The sequence below is a fragment of the Pyxicephalus adspersus genome, chromosome 8 (assembly GCF_032062135.1).
Source record: "Pyxicephalus adspersus chromosome 8, UCB_Pads_2.0, whole genome shotgun sequence".
NCBI classification, from domain to species: Eukaryota; Metazoa; Chordata; class Amphibia; order Anura; family Pyxicephalidae; genus Pyxicephalus; species Pyxicephalus adspersus.
The window spans coordinates 44989180-45003300 of NC_092865.1; the positions used below are offsets into that span (position 1 = coordinate 44989180).

A 14121-nucleotide genomic window follows, 5' to 3' on the forward strand; every position below is an offset into this window, starting at 1 on the left:
TATCCAAATCCAAATAAAAATGGTAACTTCAAACATGTGGGGTGCAGGGCTATACTGTGTGAAGTTTCAATTGAACTTTAAAGTGGAGAATAATGACCTTTGGCTGATGTGAGACCCACTGTGGGGTGAGGTTGAGTGTCATACACAACTCTGTGGTGTGCTGGAAGGTGCTGGTGTGACGTCTCTTGTGGTGGTTGCTGACAGATACAAACTTGGCTATTAAACCTGCAGTCTGCAGTAATGCAATGGTGCCGCTCTATTTAATGACCTAGTGAAGGCCCGTGCAATAATCTGGTGAGGGCCCATGTAATGATCTGGTGAGGGCCCATGCAATGATCTGGTGAGGGCCCATGCAATGATCTGGTGAGGGCCCATGCAATGATCTGGTAAAGGCCCATGTGCACTGAGAAACAAAACAGTCATTGCCCAGAACCTGCTCTGGGGTAGCACAGGGCTTTAAGGTGGATGTAAACATCACCAAAGATCCAGTAAGCTTGCTTGATGCATTTTGTGCTATTGCACTCGGATATAAAACTCACAGAAGGAGCATGAAACTCATTAAGGTGTTCTACCTCATTTGTAGAGTCCAGTTGTGTATATATATATTGGGTTACAGCCTGATATTGCTGAGGAGTCACTTCTGAGAGGGCTGCAAGCCATGTAGAGGGTGTTGTGGTCCAAAAAACTAACATTTGTTTCAATTCATTTTAAATTTTCACCAGCACACTGGATGTTTTATTTGCACTGAGCAATGCAGTTGTGATATAAAATTAGAATATACATTATAATGCACATTTACCAATATTTCAGGACCTATTTTGCATAGATGTATAGTATTCACATACATATAATATAGATAATTTATGCAGCTAAGGTCTGCAAGCTGGTGAGTCCCCAGACACTAGCCTGTGCAGTGTTGTCTATACTGCAGAGTGTATTGCAGGGTGACAGTGCCAGAGATAGCTGATCACTCTGATAGTGAGCGCAGTATGTGCGAGTCATGTGCGATCTCCCCGCTTCTATCATTGCAAGCGTCACTGTGGCTGCCACATCCTCTCACGCCGTGAATGACTGTTGGTTTGCAGGAAACCACATAATAGCAATTACCACGCCACCTTCACAGGTTGCAAACATTCAATTTTCAACCCTCATTTATCGTAGTGAATAAAACATTCCCAAGCAAAAGGGAACTTATCCTTTACACCTTCAACTAACTCCTTTATATAAACAAAATTGTCTTGGTTTGTAACATGTGAAGCCGTCCAATGAGGTGACCAAAAGCTGTGTGCAGGAAGACAAGCCTGGTATGCTAGATGGATACTTAGTGGCCACCAGCATTGACTAGGATCACTTTTATCTCCAAGGCCATCTGAGATATGGAAGGTAACGGAGGTGTTGTCCCAAGATTGTGATCTGGGACAATTCCATCTCTATTCTTCCACCATCACAGGTTGGACTGACACAAAGAATAATAACCCCTTATGTCATCACAAAAATAGCTCATAAGACCAGAAAACATTTCTCCAACCTTCATTTTCCCAGTGCTGGTGATTTGGTGACCCCCACCAGCCTCATTTTCCTGCAGGAGGGGTATTATTATTATTACACAGTATTTATATAGCGCTGCCAAATTATGCAGCGCTGTACAAAGTCCATAGTCATGACACTAGCTGTCCCTCAAATGGCCTCACAAATCTAATATCCCTATCTTACTCATACGTCATTAATCCAGTCTAAAGTCAAATTGGGGGAAGCCAATTAACCTAACTGTATGTTTTTGGGATGAACCTGCAAACTCCATGCAGCTAGCGTTCTGAGACCCAGGACTGCAAAGGCCAGAGTGCTAACCTCTGAGCCACCCACCATGGTTCTAAGATGATCTGCTTCTACATGTAGCCCATTTCCACTTTTCCTTCTTTTTTTTTCTGAGAGAAGTCCCTTTGCATTGCATTGATGAAATAAAATAATTATTGTAGCAGCTACAGGCTTCCAACATTCTCCTCTGAGCTCTTTTTACAGAAGTAAGCGTGTCAGTGATCGTGAGCACAGCATACGGATGATGGTGCACACCTACCTTCCTCACCAAACTCCTGTGGTGTCCTCCTGGATTTGCTGTAGCTGCAGGGATTTTAGTGTTTAAGTTTCCATTTGCATTTTTCACCCACAGAATAGCTGCTGTCTGATCCTTTTTGAGTTTCCATCATTCTCTGTGAATTCTTCATGAAAAAACAGGACGCCAGCAGTTTCTAAGATGCTCCAACCACCGCATCTGCCACTGACAATCATTCCACTGCCAAAGTCCCTTAGATCACTCTTTTCCACTGTCAGTCTCTGAGCATTCTGTCTGTGTGCATTAAAGCAGATATAAATTCAACCGCTGAAATCTCATGACCGGCATTAGGTTTATAAGGAACTTGTGCTGTAGCAGCCCTTCTGTGGGATTGGACCAGACAGACCAACCCACATTTAATGATCTTTGGGGGCACATGATCCTATTGCTGATTCACTGGTTGACCTTCCTTTGGAACACTTGTAGGTACTAACCCCTACATATCAGGAACACCCCACAAGACCGGCTGTTTTGAAGACATTTTGACCCAGCCATTACAACACCCCGCAAGACCGGCTGTTTTGAAGACATTTTGTACAGCCATTACAATTTGGTCCTTATCAGAGTCCATCAGATACGAACACTTTCTCCTGTTTCCAACATATTAATTTTAGGAACTGACTGTTCACCCCCAGCTCAATATTTCCCTCCAACCCTTGTCAGGTGTCATTGTACACAGATCTTCAATGTTATCACTTCATCTATCAGGAAATATCATCTAACGCCCTCCTAGCTGTACAAAAACATTCTAAAGTAAATGACAAAAAAAAAATTAAAAATATTCAGATTTTAGGTACAAAACTTATACAAAAGTTTTAATTCTTATTTTCTTCAAAGTTCAGCAAAAAAAAAAGGCTTTGGAATAGAATTGGCGCTGCAAACTTTTGTTGTTACCAGCACAATGATTCAGCACAAAGTCTTATAAATATGTATTGTCTATGGAGGAATGTGATAAAAGATAGAAAAGATTAATGCAAATTAGTGGTCTTCGGTCTTAGTATAATGCAGCAATATAGAAAGTGAGGTTCTTCTGATGTTTTGAAACAGGGTACTTATTGCTGGTATTTGTAGTTTCATAACAGCTACTAAGGCTTTATTAATGATCTTGTCTCTTCTACACCACCTGCAGGCTCACAGAAGAATTGCATGCTGGTCACTAGAAGAAATGTCATGAAATCCCAACATCCCGGGCGGCTAGCTATTGCTGATATTTCATATCCTTTAGTTTCTTCGTGGCCTCACTAACCAGATCACAGGCTTTTTTGTGCTTCTGCCAGTGCTTTACCTGGCATTGCCTATCATGAGAGACAAAAATATAAATGGAAGAAGCTTTACAAAGAAGATCAGATTAGAGAACAAAAAATGTTAAAGTGGAGCTGTCCTTATATGAGTGTTAAATATCAAATGCAGCAAGCTAAAAAATGTGTAACAGTACCAGGTATTTATTACCAAATACAGATCTAACAGTACTCCCCTGATAATGCTTTCATCCACTTTTTTCTCCAAAAGGAGCCATCATTTAGGGTCACCATCTATCTCCTGAACCGAGATTCTGACTTAATTATGTAATTGCTGGTGTCAAAACAGTTCTTGGCTGTGTTCACAAAAGTCTAATACAGATCAGCTCTTGTTGCAGCCTCTCACCTTCTGACTGCCTACAAAGTTACAATGGTAAGTCTGATCACTGAAGAGGGAAATTCTTCCTCCTGCCTGCAGCAGTCTGATGGCATCATTTTGGTCTACGTCTAACAACCAACCAGAGTTGGTTAAAAGACAGCTTTTACTGATCATGATGATACTGTTGCTGTATATTGTGACTTGCCAGGAAACTAATAAAGCCAAATCACTGACAGGTCCCCTTGAAGTCACAGAAGCCTTTAAAAGTTAGTTGTGACTGCACTCACCTGTCGCAGTACCATTCGCTCTGACAGCGGGAGCAGCGTTTGCTGGCTTCTGCCCCACACGCTCCACACTTTGGTTTATCAGGCACCAAGGTCTCCATCACATCCATGTTGTAGGTCTGTGCCCACCTGCGGATACAGAAAAGGATATGGATGAGCCAGGAATTGGTTGAAGGAAGTTTATAGTTTATGAGATGGATGGGGCACTGACCTCTGTGCCTGATGCCGCAAATCTTCCTCACTCGGGGAGAAGGCATGTTTCACTTGGTGCTTTGCTATGGCCTTCCATTTCCCAGAATTCTCTCTGATGATTGAATCCCACACCTCGGGCACCTGGGTCAGGAGGAGGAACAAAAAACATCTCATAACTGTGACCTATAGGATCATATGAATTAATACAGGTATGTGCAGCTAGCATTATCATTTCCAATATTATCAAAAGGCTCCTTAAGGAATAATGCCCATAATGCATCTGTAATGGAACTTTTATTTCTGCTGTGTATACATGATCAATCTTATCTTACCAGGAAACTTTTTAGGAGTGAATGTCCAGCCAGAACATTTTACTTTGCAAGCAACAATATAGGATTAGAATCTAGGATCAGGAACGATCATTCGAGTTAGCATTGTGTCCATATTTTAACATTGTTACCCCCACAGATGCAAGCTCTCATACCTGCTCCAGGATAAGTTCCTTTTTGGGTGGAGCCGGCTCACTCACAGACAGATGGCTGAGGAATCTCTGCAGCTCTACCAAGTTTGGCAGTTGGTCAACAAGCACTTCAGTAAGAAAGGAACAAAGCTAAAGAGACAAAATCGACTCTTTTATGAATAACAATAATAATATCAATTGCACAATAGACTGATATATCAGTGCAGCCGTGATGATGTGTGGTGCAGTAACTCATGGCAACTATTCAAATCCTAAATTATTAATACTGGAGGTCTCAAAATGACAGTTCAACTTAAACTGATATTTTAGCTTTTGTTATCTGATAAGCAGTCTGGCTGTCTCAAAATCCTCTGTGCCCATTATGAGAGGTTTCCATTATCCTTGCGCTGAGTTACCAAGTCTGTGCAAATGCTATGCCCATTATGAAGAGTTCTCACCATCACGGAGATACTTTCCTGGATTTGTACACCTGCCGTGCCCCTTATAAGAGGCTCCCACTATACCTGTGCCGAGTTCCTAGGTTTGTACATCTGCTGTGGACATTATGAGGAGTTTCTACCATCTCTGTGCTATGTTTCTGGGTCTATATGCCTTCTGCAGACTCAAAAAATGGCTCCCATTATTCTGGGTCATTTTTTTACCATAATGAGGAATGAAACAGAAGAAGTGTTAACACTCCAAATACCACAGTGAGCAACAACAGCCAGATGTTACCTAACCTGACTGACTCCCCCTATACCTGCTTTATCACAATGACTGGACAGGTCCTGTACCATATATCATGTAATGAACGCTACCTTCAGCAGTTGGCCTTTAGTAAAGTTATCGATGTTGTACTTTTGTTGGCACTCCGGCCTCAGGAGAAGATTATACAGAGCGATCCACACCTGACCGTCCAGTTTGGTCATCTTGTGCTGGTCCTCAGCTGGGACAAGCAACCAGCGGCCATTCTCATACTTCTGTAGCTGACCTGTGGGATAGAGAGAGAAGAAACACATGAATGGTAATGGTAATTAGCAGAATAGAGACTAGTATCATAAAAAAAGAGATCAGAAATTGCCACAATGGGCCTGATTTATTAAAGCTCTCCAAGGCTCTCGAAGAGGGTACACTTTCATCAGTGAAGCTGGGTGATCAAGCAAACCTGGAATAGATCTGGTCCAGGATTCAAAACATTTGCTAGCAAATAGCAAATTACTTTTAAGAAATCCATTTTAGGTATCCTGGATCTCCCAGCTTCTCTGATGAAAGTGTATCCTCTCCAGCCTCAGAGAGCTTTAATAAATCAGGCCCAATAAGAGACGTGAACCTTCATGCTACACTGTACTAAACCACTGCATACAGCACACCATCAACTCATAATTTTTAGATCTATATACTGTACCAATAACCTGATTGGGAAGGAAGTGAAAAATGGAAAAATATGTTAAGAATTATGACTCTTCCAGCCTTCTTCTTCGTAGTGCATCAATATCCTGCAATCTCTTTCTCAGGTAAAGAATGCACTATGCCATCCACTTGATGGCCAGAAAATGCCCCTCTGCTCTATGGTGCCCATTGTAGATGCTTCTATGGTGAGAGGAATCAGCAAAGGGGATTCCATGTCTGGTCTGCTGCTATGCAGCCCCATAAATAGGAAGCTATGATTGTTCATTTGCAGACTGAAATTTCTTCCATCAGGGATCACCAATGTTATCACTTCACCTGTCAGTAGGTTTATTTTTATACAGATCCAATACTGTACTGATTTAGCATAAGAAATATGAATTATGATTGGGTGTTATAGGGTTCTGAACCGTATTTTTTATTATGATCTCAAAAAAACTGGTAAACATATACTGACTACACCAGCCAAGAAGATTTCTACTGTTAGGATATAAGCGAACCAATTTGCTTGGTTTGGGTTGATGTGGATTACCCTGATTGCCAGTTTAAGGAATCTGGTGCCATTTTTAGTCAGATCTCTTTTTTTTATTTTGCTCTGTGTTTTACTTTAAAACACAAATTCTGCCTACCAGTAAAATCACCATGGATGGACATGAACCCTTTGGTATAGAGATACCTCATGTTTTTCTTAATTCACTAAATACCCTTCATTTGAGTCCCCAATCATATTGTAATATGCACAGAACAGCTCCGTATTGTTTGTCATCTGGGGAACAGACAATTCAGAACAGAATTGTATAAAATGTGCTTATCTAAAAGCTATATAAGGCAGTGTGAAGCTTTGCTGTGGTGTATTCAAACACAATTAGTGTTACCCTGCCTGCCCCCTATAATATCATTACCTTTGTTCCGCTGACTCCATGGACAATTCTGCAGCAGCTCCACCAGGACACATGGGAGGTTGTGGGTGTTCAGCAGTCGTGTGGTAACACTAAGTGCCAGGCTGCAGAAAAAAAGGGAAACTCAAATGTGTATCCTGAACTGTCAGTTCTTATGATTGGACATTACATCATCCCCATCCTTACCTGTCTGTGTGGTCAGTGATGTAACGCAGGACTGACAAACACTTTAGGGCAATGTCAAACTCCAAGGCCTCAGACTGCTGCTTCAGTTCCTAGGACAAGAAAAGTTGGGTTTTAAGGGCTATCAATGTAGGGGAATAATGCGAGTATTCATTATTGTCTGGCTACCAGGTGAGATGTTAACAGAGGAATGAAAGCTTTATTCTACCCAAAGCCTCTGGACTTCAAGACTCATGGCACAGACTCTATAAATGTACAATTTGCTCTGACATGTGCTTGTGGTTACTACCTACCTCTAGTGTAGAGACATCACTGAACACATTTGCCATCATCCGGTCCTGACTTGGTAACTCTCCAGACGAGCCTTTTGATACCAGCATAGTCAGTTTACGGTGGCAGTAATCGATTAGGTCCAGTACCAGATCCTCTGCAGATTCGCACACTTCCTGTAACACAACATGGAGACATTCAGGGAATCAGCTTGGATGTGTTGATATCACCAGTAAACAATAAAATCATAAAACACAACCAAAACTTAAACCAGCCAGGCAGGGACTGAATATGGTGATCATAATACAACTGGTGCCAAGCTAATAATATATAATGTAGTGACAAGACCTGATTTATTAAAGCTCTCCAAGGCTGGAGACGGTACACTTTCATCAGTGACGCTGGGTGATCCAGCAAACCTGGAATGGACTGAAAACATTTGCTCACAAATAGCAAATGACTTTTAGGGAATCCATTTCAGGTTTGCTGGATCCCCCAGCGTCACTGATGAAAGGGTATCCTCTCCAGCCACAGAGAGCTTTAAAAAATGTCTTAATAACAAAAGGCAGACTTTTGATACCATTGCTGTATATTGTGTCATCACAATATACCTGTAAAGACAGGACCACTTTACTTATGGGTTCTAAACATGTGGCCTACAGTTTACATTTACACAAATGTCTGTGACTAGGTGTCTGCACATTGCTTTTCCTCTACCCCTACCCTGCCCTACCTTGTGATAGAAGACTGTTTCCAGCAGGTTAATGATGGTGGCCTCATGATGGATCTATAGGGAAAAGCATGCAGAAAATTATTGTCAGCATGTCTGTATACTGTATCTCCTAACTAGGGACAGCACTACTTACCACCATATAAAGAGGGAAGGTGCTGTTGGGCTGGAAATCCTGCAGTTGGCATAACACTGGGAAGACTTTGAGCTTCCAGACCTCGATGCTGATCAGCTGGTGGATTAATATGGGAATCTGTAAGAGGGAGGCAGTAAAGGAACAGTGACAAAACACTTTCTCTTTATTATTATTTTGTACTTATATAGCGCCAACATTTTATGCAGCGCTTTACAAAATCCACAGTCATGTCACTAGCTGTCCCTCAGAGGAGCTCCCATTCTAATATCCCACCAAAGTCATATGTCATTACCACAATCTAAGGCTAATTTGGGGGGGGGCTCTTTAATCTAACTGCATGTTTTTGTGGGAGGGAATTGGAGAGCCTGGAGGAAACCCACGCAAACACAGGAGGAGAACCTGCAAATTTTATGCAGATAGTGTCCTGGCACTTTAAAGGCCAGAGTGCTAACCCCTGAGCCATCTTCTTTTTAGAGGGTGATGTTAAGCCCAGCTCCAACTCTAATAACCCCTGACCAGTCTGTATTTGCAGTCATGTTCGGTTATGAACAGTTCTACCTCCCACTAATGTTGTAAAATGACAGTTACGTTTGTCATAACAAGGAGACTGTACATTGGCTACATGAAGCCTGATTCAAACCCCATGCAGTGCTGGGCTTCTCCAGGGCACATAATGAGCATTTAAAAAGCACCGAATATGACATATAGATGTTTCTGCATAATTCTGTGTCAGCAGGAGCTGATTGTTCAATTAAACATATCAGGAAGACTGCAGAGAGCATTACAGTGGATGGACTGTAGAGATTTAGGGGAATATAGAGAACCATATATTTCAATGCCTTCTGCTAATCTATAGCCAGCAAATCTGCAACCCCAATGCTGTCACAGAAACAACCAACTAGTATAGAGGTACACAAGACTGTGATAAGCCTTAAATGTGAAAGGTCTAAAATATGCTAAAATGTTTAGGAACCAGGCATGTCTTATTCTGCATCTTTGGCCTTCATAGTGTTATGTTTATGCTACATCATAGGGGCTCTTTAACAATAATGCTGCAGTGGACTCCAAGCCTTAGCATACCAGAACATTATGTAGTATTGATTACCTTGCAATGGGTGACCAGAAGATCTTTGATAATCTCTTCCTGTCCAGTGGAGGCATTCAGGATGGCCTGCATGTTCAACTTTTCAATGTATTCATGCTGCTTGAACCACCTGAGCAGAGATGACAAAGCATAAGACCCCAATCCCAGCCCCTTTAAAGCACCGGACCTCCATCCTTACCCCATTGAACCCTCAACCGCACCCCCTTTAAAGTACTATACTTTAAGACCCCTATTCCCTCTTTAAGGGGGGCGAGGATGGGGGTCCTGACCTTTAGGGGGTGAGGATGGGGGTCCTGCACTTTAAAGGGGGAGAAGATGGCAGTCCTGCACTTTAAGGAGGGTGAGAATGGGGGTGCAAGACACTTTAATGTGCAGGACCCCCATCCTCACCACCTTTAAAGTACCCGATCCCCATCCCCACCCCCCTTAAATTGCTGAACCCTCATCTTCCCCCCTTTCAATTCAAGCACCAGTTCGACATTCTTTTCTTGTCTAAAGCACCATACCCCCATGCTCACCCCTAAAAAGCACCAGATCCCCATCCTTTCACTATTACATGCATTGGACCCCCATGTATGTTCTCTACTTTAGACCTTCATCCTTTTCCTTTCGAACCCCAAACCCTCATCATGTCCCCCCTCCAGACCTCCATTTCCCTCTCCAGACCCCTATCGTCCTCTCTTAAAACCCCAAATCCCCATCAGCCCCCACCCACCACTCTGAAGAAGCTCTAGCTTACTTTCCCCTCTCTGAGCCCCCATCTTCTACCCTCCTTCCTCACCCTCCAGAGCCGGTATCACGCAGGGGAAAGCTCTTTAGGCTTTGCACCATGCCCTCGGCCTCTCCATACATCACCACCGGACTCTCCTCCATTTCTACTCGTGTCTAGAGTCTTGTCATCCGTAACCATGGAAACACTACGCAGTAAATACTGAGCATGCGTCGCTTCTCCCGTCTCCCCGGCAACGCCCGCTCCCTCGCGCCTGCGCACTGAGCGCTTCTTTGTCTACTGTATACGCGTGCGTGGAGAAGCATTTCGCTGCCAGACCGGAAGTTGTTGTGGTCTCTGAGCTTGTTTTCTGTTCCTTCTGTTGTGTAACCGCAGGAAGTGAACCGCTGCCATATTGGCACACCTTGGGGCTTTGTTGTTCTCACAATGGTGCCAGGCTGATGGCTGGTACAGTCTCTGTTGTTAGTAAAGGCGACTGAGGTGTTCCCTAAAAAGGGCGTGTTGGTGCAATTGTAATATTAATATTATTATTATTTATAAAGCGTTCTTGCCTCACAGCAACCAAAGTGAGTGTATGTGTAATAGAGGAAAACACGAGGAGAACATAAACACTGTGTTATGCATAAAAATAAAAAGACATTTGTGTGTTATTTTCATCTGTTTACATATCAACCAACATATTATGAAGTATTTACTGAACCCATAGTCCATATTAGTCCTGCAGAGGAACTCACAATTTGATGCCCATAGCCCTATAGTTCATATAGCTGAATACCATACCAGAATGTTTTAGGGGTTGAGAAGAAATGAGGGTACCCAGGGGAAACATAAGCGATGGAAGAACACACTTCATGTAGATATCCTGAATGAGAGGATGGGGTCCAGGGGTCTGCAGGACTTTGGAGGTATAAAGGGTGATTCTGGGGCTCTGAAGGGGCAGAGAAAGGGGTTACAAGGCTCTGGATGCCCTCTAGTCAAGTGAAATGATACATCATATAACACGGCCCTCAATGCAGACCTACAGAGTGTACAACAATTACACAATATGGCAAAAGTCGACCATCACCCCAGTGGACACCCAGCCATTACCCCAATGGGGATCATGTTGGACATCCAGTTCCAGAACTCTGACTATTAATACGACCAATATGGAACCTCCCCATAGCCAAAATTATGGACTTACTCCCATATTCTTCTAGAAAGGCTCCCCGCAAGTTTTTGAGTTGTGTCTGTGGGGATTTGCCCCCCTTCGGTAAGGTCAAGTACTGATAGTGGGAATTTGCCCCATAGATGAGGTTGGGTTCTGATGGTTGAGATTTGCCACCATTGGAAAGACAGGTACTGATGATGGGGATTTGCCCCCATTGGTAAGGTCAAGTACTGATAGTGGGGATTTGCCCCATAGATGAGGTTGGGTACCGATGGTTGAGATTTGCCACCATTGGAAAGATCAGGTACTGATGATGGGGATTTGCCCCCATTGGTGAGGTCAGGTACTGGTGGTGGGGGGAGGTCAGGTACTGATGGTGGAGATTTGCCCCTTGTTGGCGAGGTCAGGTACTGATGTTGGATGAGAAGATCTGGCTTAATATTCCAATTCATCCCAAAGGTGTTCAGTAAGGTGAGGTTCCTCCACAACAAACTGGTGACCCCATTACTTCATGGAGCTGGCTTTGTACCCCGGGGCACAGTCATGTGGGAACAGAAAAGGGTCTTCACCAAACTGTGACCACAAGGTTGGAAGAGCACAAATGTCTTTGTATGATGGGGCATTACCAAGACCTAGTACCTAGTGAAGGCACTAGGGACACGTAGTCTCCATCATTGGAGGGGTCCACATATTTCTAGTCATATACATTGCAGTGTGAGGATCCTACTGACTAGAAATGGCCAATTCTTTCAGTTATAAGGGAGCATGTGACCTCCTCCAAGGAGCCATTGCTTGGTGGAGAAGGTGGGACATGTTATAGCTGTCTGTGACTGAGCATTCCCTTTATCTTTATGGTGGTGACACCACCAAGACATTGCAGGCAATAGATGTGGGAAATCAATAAAGTCCAGGCAGCTATAGATTGCTTACAGAAATGCAAATTGTTCTCCAGGTTTTAAAAAAACCGGACTGGGGCTTTAATTCTTCCATGCTGTATTGTAAGAAAAATACAAAACCCACTTTATGGTGAGAAAGATAAAGCAAACGTTCATAAGAATACAACAAAATGGTCTAGAATCCCCGACACATTTCACCATCCATAATGGGTTCCCCAGGGGAGACAGAGACAAGAACAGACAACTATTATAACAAAACATTAGCGTCAAAAAGACCGAGCCCCATAGCAAAAGTGATAAATGGGATCCCAGACCACAATTGATTATTACCTGTGAAAAGCTACATGCTGATATTTGCACATAGGTATCAATGTTTGCATAAGTACCGTGAAACGCATTGCGTATAATATTATTGGAGGATAGGATATATTTTGATATGATTTGTGATAGATTGGAATAGTGTTTTAACATGTATTTGCAGTTATTTATGAGAGCCAATTTTATGTCTTTATTTTTATTCATGTTTAATGATGTTTTATTCATGTTTTATTTTTTATCATATTTGGTGTTGTTTATAAATTATTATTATAATATTAATATTTTTAAATAATAATAAACAGTATTTATATAGCACCAACATATTACACAGCGGTGTACAATAAATAGGGGTTGCAGATGACAGATAGATACAGACAGTGACACAGGAGGAGAGGACCCTGCCCCCAAGAGCTTACAATCTAAGAGGTGGGGGAAATATCACACAATAGGAGAGGAGATTTGAAGTGGTGGGTGAGTAGTAAAGGTTTAAGAGACAGAAGAAGATGGGTAAGCGAGGTTGCAGTGTTGGGTTTTGAGGGCTCTTTAAAATGTGCAAAAAGTAGCAGCAAGCTGAATAGTATGAGGAAGACCATTCCAGAGAGTCAGGGCAGCTCTAAGAAAGTCTTGGAGTTGTGCATGTGACGGGGTTATGGGTGAGGAAGTCATTAGTAGGTGGTTGGAGGAGCAAAAAAGGCTTTAATAATAATAAATAATATTTTTTATAGCACCAACATATTACACAGTGCGGTACAATAAATAGGGGGTGCAAATGACAGACAGATACAGACAATGACACAGGAGGAGGAGAGGACCCTGCCCAGAGGTACTTTTATTAATATTGTGGTGTGACATGATATACTATGTTTTTAACCCCATTCTTTAAAGGGTTTTAATCTTTTTTTTTTTGCGTTAGCATTGCAAGAGCAGAAGAAAATTACAGAAGAAAGAAACTTTCTGATAACTCGTAAGGATGTTGTTACTTACCCACATCCACAGTTGTTCTGTGGATGTGGGTAAGTTAGGGGTAAACGGTACGCAACCAGTGACATAAGATATCAAGTATTGATAGTTTAAAAAACCTGGGGAGGGGCGGTTTATAAATAAAAGGAAGTCAGTATGGGGGGGATGGGTCAGTATGCAATATGGGGCATTTACTGGGGGGTATCAATGGTGGGTTCAGGTAATCGGGGATCATATATATTGGACCTATGGTGGGATATCAGGTATGGAACATTCATTATAGTGGGAGTTTTATCTATGATAGAGAGCTTTGCTGGGGTGGCAGGTATGAGGGGTAATATAGTGAAGGTATATGGGGGTAATTGCTAAGGTGGGGGTCAGGTATTTGGGCATCATATTTCAGAGGAGGATGGGATATCAGGTACATTTATGGTGGTGGGGTTATATGTATGATGGAGATCATTGCTGGGGTGTCAGATATGGGGGGGGGCAGGGGTATTGAGAGCTGATGTATAGTGAGGGAAACAATTATTTGATCCCCTGCTGATTTTGTAGGTTTGCCTTCTGACAAAGAAATGACCAGTCTATAATTGTAATGGTAGGTTGATTGTGGGTGTGAGAGAGAGAATAACAACAAAATAACCCTCAAAAACCCAGTGTTCAAAATTCAGACC

The 14121-nt window shown here is 42.5% G+C and overlaps 1 protein-coding gene across 1 annotated transcript; it reads right to left on the reverse strand.

The window, feature by feature from the left end:
- Positions 1 to 705: 705 nt before the first annotated feature.
- Positions 706 to 10719, reverse strand: ZMYND10 (zinc finger MYND-type containing 10). The gene is made up of 12 exons (XM_072420349.1): positions 10175 to 10719; positions 9394 to 9502; positions 8289 to 8405; positions 8156 to 8209; positions 7446 to 7598; positions 7156 to 7244; positions 6973 to 7073; positions 5482 to 5654; positions 4688 to 4813; positions 4223 to 4344; positions 4015 to 4140; positions 706 to 3405 (listed from the first exon to the last, which is right to left on the reverse strand). Exons 1-12 carry the CDS (start codon positions 10264 to 10266, stop codon positions 3309 to 3311), a joined length of 1359 nt encoding a protein of 452 aa, XP_072276450.1. The 5' UTR covers positions 10267 to 10719; the 3' UTR covers positions 706 to 3308.
- Positions 10720 to 14121: the final 3402 nt, after the last annotated feature.